This window comes from Pelobates fuscus, chromosome 2 (assembly GCF_036172605.1).
Source record: "Pelobates fuscus isolate aPelFus1 chromosome 2, aPelFus1.pri, whole genome shotgun sequence".
NCBI classification, from domain to species: domain Eukaryota; kingdom Metazoa; phylum Chordata; class Amphibia; order Anura; family Pelobatidae; genus Pelobates; species Pelobates fuscus.
This window is the reverse complement of record NC_086318.1, coordinates 28,500,060-28,511,116: the sequence shown is the minus strand read 5'-3', so window position 1 is coordinate 28,511,116 and position 11,057 is coordinate 28,500,060. Positions and strand designations below refer to the sequence as shown.

At 42.0% G+C, this 11,057-nt stretch overlaps 1 protein-coding gene across 1 annotated transcript in view; it reads left to right on the top strand.

The window, feature by feature from the left end:
• Positions 1 to 575: 575 nt before the first annotated feature.
• The window catches only part of LOC134585411 (hatching enzyme 1.2-like), a 66,345-nt gene continuing 55,863 nt past the window's right edge, over positions 576 to 11,057 (top strand). Inside the window, exons 1-3 of the mRNA XM_063440824.1 lie at positions 576 to 655; positions 808 to 829; positions 1,108 to 1,149. Of these exons, the coding sequence (XP_063296894.1) occupies positions 587 to 655; positions 808 to 829; positions 1,108 to 1,149 (133 nt within the window). The 5' untranslated portion in view covers positions 576 to 586. The remainder of the gene's footprint in view (positions 656 to 807; positions 830 to 1,107; positions 1,150 to 11,057) is intronic.

The window sequence follows — 11,057 nt, the reverse complement described above, 5'->3', positions numbered from 1 at the left end:
GCTTGTACCTAGTAGCAAGTACCTTTTTCCAACAAGTTTGCTGCCTTGTCTTTTTTTTTCTCTATTTGGAAGTCAGCAGGAGATGTATTAAAGTGTGATTTCATGCTGTGCTGGATACATATCTATGTGTCTTTTTAGGTTTAGGCCATCAGTCAGTAAACAGACAGTATTTGTTAAAATAGTTAGAGGCATTTTAGAGAGTTCCAGATGTCCTGTAACAGCATATCTACATTACTATCAGAAAGTATTGATTCTTTTCTTCCACTAAAAATAAACCACTAAAATGCAATTTTCACAAATATTATGTATTTTAAATACATTTGGAATGTATTAGATTAGAGTGGCTGACGTACAATGACCTACTTTTATAATACCCTTTTCTCTATTTCTATTTTGTGTAGAATGTAACATCTATAGCATTGTAACAACAATGTGTTATCACAATGTGTGTATGGGAGTGGGAGTCGCTCCATCAGGGAGTTTTGGTGCTAAGCCTCTCCTCCGTGAGTATATGTATGTCTGTCCTTTATAGATATGTTTAAACTAGAAATAACAGAGAGAGAGAGAGTTTTTTTATGCAGTTACTATGGAGCTAACCAAGGTACTAGTGCTGTTTGCAGCTGGTTGGACCATTTCCCTGGCGCTACCTGTACAGGTACGTTTATACTTGTAAGAAACTGAACTCTTTATGCCCATAAGAAATACCTATCTGTGTGAAGAAGCAGAATGACTTTGGTGGGACTACACACCACTGAATATTATATTGTCTGCATACAGATATCAAAATATTGTCTTTGTTTTCTACAGGTCCTTAATATTACAACTGATGGTAAGCATTATGTTACTAACTACTTATTAATAGATATGATATATTTTTTTACATTTTAATATTTTATAACAATTATTTTAAAAGTTTATCCAACAGTATTAAATCATGTGAAATTCTAACCAAAAAATATTAAATCCTGGCCTGTATCTCTTTGCCGATTAAAAAACAATAATCCTTTAATATTGTTCAGTGATTTCAAGCCATAAAATGGGAGACAAATCATAAAAATGTAACTTTCAGTGTGATTTCATCCTGTCTCTGTCATTTGTTTTCCTCAGATAATGAAACAGCATTTGAACGAATATTAACTAGGAACAAAGGTGAGAATTGAAGACATGATCTGTAATTGTCTTGTAACTGATGTGATTTTAAAATAAAAAGAGGGAGAAAGTGCACGCATGTGTGTCTCTTATAAGTTCTGCATGTTATGTCATTGTGCATACAATGTATTTTAACAAAAAATATTGCTGTATGTCCCTATAAGAATTTCATTTTAAAGTATAAGCGCTTGGTAGACAATAGGTTCCCTTTTTTTTTTACCTCATGTAATAAAAACCATATTACATTTTGTGGCACTTAACACTATGGAGCACAGGATACTTCAATTTTTTGGCAATTTATAAAAATATGGAAATTCAAAACATTCATAACACTGAATCATGGGATAGGAAATACAGTAAAAATAAGAAATTGTAGGAAGACACACTACCCTGCCCAAAATGCTATCCTACAGAGCACCCCTTTATTTCAAATTATATTAAAAGGACATACCTGTATCCAGTGACATAGGCTATACAATAACACATAATAAATGGTCTCATGGTCTCATGGTTTATGATATTTTCTGACCCCTTTAAAGGCATGATTCTATATTCTCTACAGTTTTAGATGTGCTCACTCTTGTAAGCAGTTATGTACTCTTGAAATATTAGAAATATTACCTTTTTACTTGGCCTTCCACAACATTCCATTATTCACTCCATTATGCATAGTAAATAGTGCTATTCCTCTTCAACAAATACAAATAACTACTGTCTGTGTACTCAGCCAAATACTTATAATTTTATTTTACCTTACTGACGCCAGTCCTCTAATTCTGTTTATATAAAACAAGACAAGACAAGGAAAGGTTGCGCCAAAGATATATATACATAATATATAGATAATATCAATAGTAGAGATAGTCCTAGTAAGAGATCCTCTTGTATAGGTGACTATAAGTCATAGATAAGAGTCAATATAAAGTACTTGATAAAAAAATTAAAGATCCCTAGTTGAAATGATGAGTCAATTATTCAGAGTGCTCCGTATGCATATATAAAAGTAAAAAAAACGGAGGACAGTGGATAGTGCAATAAATGTGATTAGAGGTATGTTATAAGTAGAAATAATGTAGTACACTCACATTTTTGCAAGCTATAGCTAGCTCATGTATGCCTGTTACGCTAGAGCTGGCTATAGCTGGAAAAAATATGAGCGTTCGACCATTATTTCTACTTATAACATATCTCTAATCACATTTATTGCACTATCCGCTGTCCACCGTTTTTTTTCTTTTATATATGCATACGGAGTAGAGTTGAGCGAACCCGAACTGAAAAGTTCGGGTTCGTACCGAACATTAGGTTTTTTGGACCCCGGACCCAATCACGGACATATCACAGTATGTTCGGGTTGGAGTTCAGAGTTCGGCGATTTAATGATGCGTTTTGAAAGGCCGCAGGGCAGCCAATCAACAAGCGTTTGACTCGTGTGCCCTTAGAAGCCATCACAGCCATGCCTACTAATGGCATGGCTGTGATTGGCCAGTGCAGCAAGTGACCCAGCCTCTATAGAAGCGGGTCACTTAGTATTAGTAAATTATGCCCCTACTCGCTAAACCGCGAGTAGGGGCATGTCTATTAAACAGTGAGCAGCCTGTGTCTGCTCACTGTTAAAAAAAAAAAAAAACATCCCCCCCTCCTGAGCCCCCACCCACGACGCGCAAGTGGGGGCTTTTAAACTAAAGGGGGGGCCCTAAATAACAAAATAATAAGGGGGGACCTATTGTCCTCACCCCGGCCCCCACCCCTGAGCGGTTGGTGGGGGCCATAAATAAAAATGTAGGGGACCTAATGTCCTCCCCCTGGCCCCCACCCCTGTGCGGCGGGTGGGATCCCTAAATGACAATAAGGGGGGGGGCTAAGGTCCTCCACCACGGCCACCACCCCTGAGCGGTTGGTGGGGGCCATAAATAAAAATGTAGGGGACCTAATGTCCTCCCCCTGGCCCCCACCCCTGTGCGGCAGGTGGGGGCCCTAAATAACAATAAGGGGGGAAACCTAATGTCCCCCCCCCCCGGTCCCCTCCCCTGAGCGGTAGGTGGGGGCCATAAATAATAATTCCCCCCCAGGTGACTAGGGGTCCCCAAACCCCTAGTCACCTCCCTCCCCCCAAAAAAGTACCCCTACCTACCTCCCTCATCCTAAAAATAATGAGGGGGGACCCTTGTCTAAATATCTGTAAAAAAAAACATAAACTTACCATTTGATGTCTTCTTTTTTCTAAAATCTTATTTTTTTTCAGCCCCAAAAAAAGCCTCCAAAAAATCCTGAATTTACACACCGTGGGAAAGTTCTTTTAATTTTCTCACGCTGTGTAAAATGACACAGATCACTCTGATTGGCTGGATTTCAAGCTAACCAATCAGAGTGCTCTGTGTCATTTTACACAGCGTGGGGAAGTTTTTTGAATTTTCCCATACTGTGTAATATGACACAGAGCACTCTGATTGGTTAGCTTGAAATCCAGCCAATCAGAGTGCTCTGTGTCATTTTACACAGCGTGGGAAAATTCCAAAGAACTTTCCCACACTGTGTAAAATAACACAGAGCAGTCCGATTGGTTACTTAATCCACCAATCAGAGTGCTCTGGTTCATTTTACACAGCGTGGGAAAATTCCAAAGAACTTTCCCACGCTGTGTAAAATGACACAGAGCACTCTGATTGGTGCTGTGGTGCTGATTGGTGCTGTGACAGGTAAATGAAGAGACTTACCTGTCAGTCTCTTAATTTACCTGTCAGAGCACTCTGATTTGATGGCTTAGACCCACCAATCAGAGTGCTCTTAGCCTAATTGCAGGGCGGGGCAAGGCTTTATAAGCCTTCCCCTGCCCTGCAGAGCTCAGTCTGTGTGGAGCCCTCCATGGGTGAAAATTGATTATTTTTTGTTTGCGCTCGGTTTTTTTAGGTTTTTTTTAAGTGCATCGGTTATTATGGATTTTGATTTGGCCTTTTTTTGGGGCTGTAAAAAGAAGATTTTAGAAGAAAGAAAACATCCAATGGCAAGTTTTATTTTATCTTTTTTTAACAGGTACTTAGTTAATTCCCCTCCCCCCCTCGTTATTTTCAGGGTGATGGGGGTAGGTAGGGGTTAGTTTATTTTTTGGGATGGGGTGACTAGGGGTTTGGGAATCCCTAGTCACCTGGGGGGATTTTTATTTATGGCCCCCATCCACTGCTCAGGGGTGGGGGCCAGGAGGGAGGACATTAGGTCCCCCCTTATTGTTATTTAGTACCCCACCCGCCGTGCAGGGATGGGGGCCGGGGGGAGGACCTTAGGTCCTCCCACTTATTGTTATTTAGGGCCCCCACGCACCGCTCAGGGGTGGGGGTGGGGGGAGGACATTAGGTCCCTCCCCATTTTTTATTTATGGCCTCCACCCACCACTCACGGATGGGGGTGTGGGGGTGTGGGGGGAGGACAGTAGGTTTCCCCCCCTTATTGTTATTTAGGGCCCCCACCCGCCGTGCAGTGGGGGGAGCCGGGGGGAGGACATTAGGTCCCCCCTCAATTTTTATTTATGGCCCCCACCCACCACTCAGGGGTGGGGTCCAGGGGGAGGACAGTAGGTTTCCCCCTCCATATTCTTATTTAGGGCTCCCACCTGTCCCACAGGGGTGGGGGCGATAGGTTATTTTTTTTTTTTTTTACAGTGAGCAGCCATTGGCTGCTCACTGTTTACTAGACACGCCCCGACTCGCGGTATAGCGAGTAGGGACTGAATTTACTAATACTAAGTAATCTTTACTTAGTCCTAGTAAATGTGTCTGAAAGACCAATTTAGGTGACCAATTAAGGTCTTTCAGCCTTTTGGTAGATAGCTCCCTAATACTGTGTGAATTAGGGAGTTATCTACTAAGCGACTGCTTATTTTATGTTATTTTTAAGTGATTTCCCTATCCATATTTGTTTGCAGGGCACTTGTCCTACTCTTACCCCCATTTTACTTCCTTTTGCAGCCCTCTAGCCCTTTCCAGGATTTTTTTAGAGCCATTTTTCTGGCCAAAAGTTTGGGTCCCCATTGACTTCAATGGGGTTCGGGGTCAAGTTCGGGGTCAAGTTCGAGCCCAAACCCAGACTTTTTTTCAAAGTTCAGCCGAATCGGCCGGACCCGAATATCCAGGTGTCCGCTTAACTCTAACATGGAGCGCTCGGATTAATTGACTCATCATTTGAACTGATTTGATGTTTAATTTTTTTATTAAGTACTTTATATTGACTCTCATCTATGACTTATAGTCACCTACACAAGAGGATCTCTTACTAGGACTATCTGTACTATTGATATTATCTGTATATTTTATTTTATTTTTTAATATATTTAAGATTTTTTATTGATTTTTCCAATTAGATGTTACAATGAAACAGTGTGACACGATTCACATATACATTACTCAGATAGGTATCGATGGTTAACAGAGAAATCAGATCACATTTCAGAGTATGTAAGCAATAATATAAATGGTGTTATATAATGTAAATGGTATAACATAATGAATAAACAATCATATGAAACAATATAATCAAATTTACAAAAATATGTTATCATGGCTAAATGGCCATTCGTATGTAGTGCAATGTTACTGAAAGATGCAGTAAATAAATACTTGCTCAGGCTGGAGTAAGCAAAAGTAATTGATATGTCAGATTAGAGGATAATCAGCTAGCGCCGCGTTAATAGAATATTGGATGAGAGCTGGTGTGGTGAATCGAATTTCGTGTTTATTTAGTCAAGGCAAATAACGGCATGTGAGTATGTAAAAATGTGTCAATTCTTAGGGTGAGTGGCCAATACACAGTGTGGGGAGGGAAGGAGGGGAGGGGAAGAGGGGAAAGGCAGAGGAAGTAATGGAAATCCTATTAGGCAGTACGTTCGGATGCCAGAAAGTGTAGCCACGGCTGCCATACTCGAGTGTAGGATTGGAAATGTTTTGATTGTGCATATGTTATTTCTTCCATTTGTCTGATTTTGTTTATCCTATTTATCCATTCCCTGATAGTGGGAATCTGTATGTGTTTCCAGTACTTAGGTATGAGCTGCATGGCTGCCATAACCAAGTAACTGAAGAGGGTGGCTTTGTCTTTTCTCATATCTATAGGGGGCAATGAGAATAGATAGTGTTGTGGTATGAACGGAATGGCTACATGAAGTAGCATTTGTGTCAAGGTATGGATTATTTTCCAATAGGTTACTATCAGTGGACATTGCCACCATATATGGGCATGGTGAGCTGTCTCGTGTTGGCATCTCCAACAGGCCTGTGGAGTCAAATTATGTATTTGTTGTATTTTGGCTGGGGTATAATGCCATTGAGTGATGCGTTTATAGTTGCATTCTTGAGCCACAATAGACGTGGTAGATTTGTGAGCAGTTAGGAAGATCTTTCCCCATTCTTTCTGTGAGATATCTATTTGTAGTTCCTGTGGCAAACCTAGCCACTTCTGGACTGTATTATATCAGGGTTGTCCGGAGGCTGAAAGGGGGGACTGTATCTTATATTTGTATGTGTATTCTCTAGGACCGTTCGCATGCTGGCAGCCCTAAGCTACCAGCATGCAAACCCTTTGTTTGACGAATTGCGGTCCTCCGGGCCGTTCGCCAACCGAATACGGGCTCCCCAGGTAGACCACACACTTATAGTCGTGTGGCGCTCATTAACCGATTGCAACAATGTTGCAATCGGTAATTAAAGGCTCTCCTAGGTGGCCGTCGTTCGACTACCGACCATGCGGCGGTCGGCCATCTTGGATCCTTTGTCTCTCCAGCGGTGTTCGGTCGTCGAGCGCCTGGTACTAAAAACGGCTACTCACTGATCCGAACACCGCCGAACTTCCAGAGCGTTCGGGAGTTCCGCGTTCACCACATTCTGTTCCCCATCGATGTTCGGTAGTTTCAAACCAAACTCGATGGTTAAGTGTGTTTTGTGCGGCGTTCGGTTAGTTTAGCTGGGATCTGAGCGGTATTCTCACTAAATGTGCCCGCAGACCCCAGCTATCTACCGAACGGTTGTTCATATGAAAGTGAGTAATATTATGCGAAATATGGATTTCTATGTGAATTGTCAGTTTTGCTGCACGAGGGGATAATCCACTTAATCGTCCATTTTAGTGGGAGTATCCCTCTCGTGCAGCAATGCCTGTTGGGATAATTACACTGCCTGCTGGGAGAAATCCCCTGTAACATCTGTAAGGAGACCCCTTGCAAGGGGAACTGCATAAATATGGAAGTCTGTGAATAAAGCGAGTTAGTTGACTCCCAAACTGTGTTTCGTCCGGTTATTGGGAGGATTTGGGGACTTGCATTACTTTTCAGCGCTGACTGTGGATTTACCTGTGAAACCAGCGGAGATCGTGGACTTTAATACTGCCCTCCGCTACAGTTCCTCTACCCATTTCCCCGTTGGCAGTGCTAGATCTCTTGAGTTCCTTATTAATTTGTACATGGTGGATAATTATTTTTTTTTTAAGTGTGTGGTCGGAACAAAATTGTTCGAAGTCAGTCAAGGGCCGTAACTCCGTCTGTAAGAGGTTGGCACATTTAATAAAATGGATCAGTTGTTCATAGTGTAGACGTTGGTTACCTGCGGGGGCCACATTAGATATCAGTTGGGTTAAGTTTTTTACTTTATTGTTTTCGACCATGTCCTTGAGTTGAAGGACCTGACCAGTATGATATGGGTTGTATGTATTCCCGGATTGCCCTCTTTGGAAGTCAGGGTTATGTGTGAGGGGGTATAAGGGGGAGGGATGGGGGGTGATACTTGTTACACTGGTTAATTTGTACAAAGTCTGAAGGGTGGGCCTTATTGTAGGATGGGTATCCACAATGAGTCGTTGTTGAGGTGATTGTGCGAGTAGCCATGGGCATACTCGCAGCGGAATTATGGAGGAGGCATTCTCGATCCGACGCCAGTGTAGAGTAAGGTCAGTTCGCTTCCAGTCGTATATTCTTGCCAGGTGCGTTGCCTTGTGGTACGTTTCTAGGTCTGGGAGGTTGATTCCCCCTTTATCTCTAGTGTTGCTTAGTACAGTGAGGGCTATACGCGGGTGATTTCCTGCCCAAATAAATTTAGTGAGTAGGATTTTGACCGATTTGAAAAACTTGTTAGGTATTGTAGTGGGCAGTGTTTGAAGTAGGTACAATAATCGCGGTAAAATATTCATCTATAGATGCCACCGGATGGCCGCAGCAACTTTAAAAGGGAGTCCCTCAGAACCCTTAAAACACAATGAGATAAAATAAAAATAAAAGCTGCACCAAACAAACCAATAGAAATAAAAAACAAAATAAAATAGTCCAAATAAAAGTGAAAGTCCCAATAAAATATACGCTATCATCAAGGAGCAGTCAGCCTGCTCCATCCTTGTGAGTACCATTTCATTTATTTATTTTATTCCTACTTTTACACAGAGAACACTATTGGTTGTGTTTTTGTTTTCTTTGAGTGGCACTTACCCCTGAAGAAAAGAAAACTGCATTGTATCCCATAAGCAGGGATTTATACCGCTATATGCCTTTCCACACTAGAGCTAGTTAGAGCTAGTTAGAGCTCTATCAAATGTGAGTGCTATACTATTCCTTTTTATTATCCGTTATATTTTAGTGAACTTATTACACTATTTTGGATATTTGTTTTATCTTTTCATATCATTGGACCAACCTGAGGAAGGACAACGAGGATATTATCCCATATTCATCACTATACAGATTATTCTCTATAAAGAAGATTTACTCAGCTAAGACTTATTTATATTTTACTGTGACTTTCACTTTTATTTGGACTATTTTATTTTGTTTTTTATTTCTATTGGTTTGTTTGGCGCAGCTGTTATTTTTATTTTATAACTTTATGTGTATCTGGCTGTGTGTGTGTCAGTGTGTGTAAATGAAATTATGTCTTTTTGGCTGTGTGTGTGTCTGGCTGTGTGCGTCAGTGTGTGTATCTGGCTGTGTGTGTAAGTGTGTGTGTCTGGCTGTGTGCCTGTGTATCTGTATAAATGTACAACTGTGTATGTGTACTTGTGTGTCAGTGTCAGGATCGGGTCAGGGATCCAACACGCAGAGTACAAAGAGTAGCAGATACGTATACCGGACCTTAGAATGGCTGGACTTAACGTAATACTACGTATAGAGTGGTCAGAGACAAGCCGAGGTCGAGGGAACGAGAAGACAGGTGAGCGAGAGACAAGCCGGGTCAAGGATAACAGAAAGACAGGTAAGTAATAACAAAGCCGGGTCAGAACCAAAAGACAAGAGAATACAAGAGCACTGTGTGACTAGGCTGACTAGAACCACGACAGGGCAATGAGTGAATGGAAGAAACAGAGTTAAATACCCTGGATCAGTGAGTAGACCCGCCTCCGACGAGTCCTGACTGGCTTCCAGTCAATTGAGTGGCAGGTCGGTCCGGACTGACGTCATGACGTCGAGCACTGTGCGTGACGTTATAAAAGGGGACGGATCCCTCGCGGCCGGCGTGTGAGTGACTAGGAGAGCCGCGAGGGATGGAGGAAGCAGCCCTGCCGGAAGGATAAACTACTAAGTCTCTACCTCTTTCGGAGGTAGAGACCTCAGGTACCCTGACAGTCAGTATGTATGTGTACCTGCCAGTCTGTGTGTGTGTGTGCATGTGGCAATACATACATCACAGCATTATAATGCCAAGACTGCACACAATATACCCCTGCATTTCAACAACGCCACTGCACACAATATACCCCTGCATTTTAACAACACCACTGCACACAAATACACCACTGCATGAGTACCTGTGTTCCTGTGGGTATCTCAGTGTTTGGGCAAGTGGGCATCTGTGTGTATGTGGCAATGCATACATCTCAGCATCCCAACACTACACACAGATACACTCCTGTATGTATAGCTGTGTGTATCTGAGGTGTGTGTACATATCTGTGTCAGTGTGTATCTCTGTGTGTGGATGTGCTAGTGTTTGTGTGCATGTAACTGAGTGTGTGTGCATGTGCTAGGTATCTGTGTATATGCCAGTGTGTTTGTGTCGGTGTCTATATCTGTGTGTCAAGGTGTGTGTATGCATCAATGTTATTATGTGTGTATCTGCGTGTTAATGTGTATGTATATCTGTGTTAGTATGTATGTGCATACATCCCAGCAAACACAACATGCAAACACACCCCTGCAAACACAAACATTACATACAAAGACACCCCTGAATTCAAACTCCAAAATTATATACAAACACACACCTTCACTCAAATAAAAATACTACACAGAAATGTACATCTGCATTTAAAAGACAACACTACATCCAAACAAATCCCTGAATGCAAATACAAACATTGCATACAAACACACTACTTTATTAAAATGCTAAAATTATGGGGTTTAGGGGGGCCCAAACCAATTGCTTGCCCGGGGTCAAATCAATATTAAAGACGGCCCTGAGAGGAGGTGGGGTATAAAACACAGTAGGACAGGAGGTAGCAATAAAACAAGGTGGGAGTAAGGCAGAGCTGGAGGAGAGAGTAGAGTGCTGCCCTTTAGGAGAGCACAAGGGATAGGTATATGAGGTAGAGGTTACTCTGGGAGGCCATACGCTTTCCTAAAGAGATGAGTTTTAAGGCACATGTTAACTGCTTAAGGACTGCGGACATACTAGGTACGTCGGACAGAAACTGTCCTTAAGGACCGCAGACTTACATAGTACGTCTGCAGAAAATATATTACTTACCTGTTACCCTGCCAATCTGTCTGGGCTGTCTGGCAGTCCCCCCTCAGCAAATTAGGCCCCCGCGGGCCATGTGTTCCCTCTAAAAGAGTGGTCACATGGCTGCAATACGCGTCCATAGTGCTGCCTGCAGGGAGACTGCTTAAACTGACAGACAGTCTCCCTGCATCTGTAAAATACAAATAAAAATGTTAATTA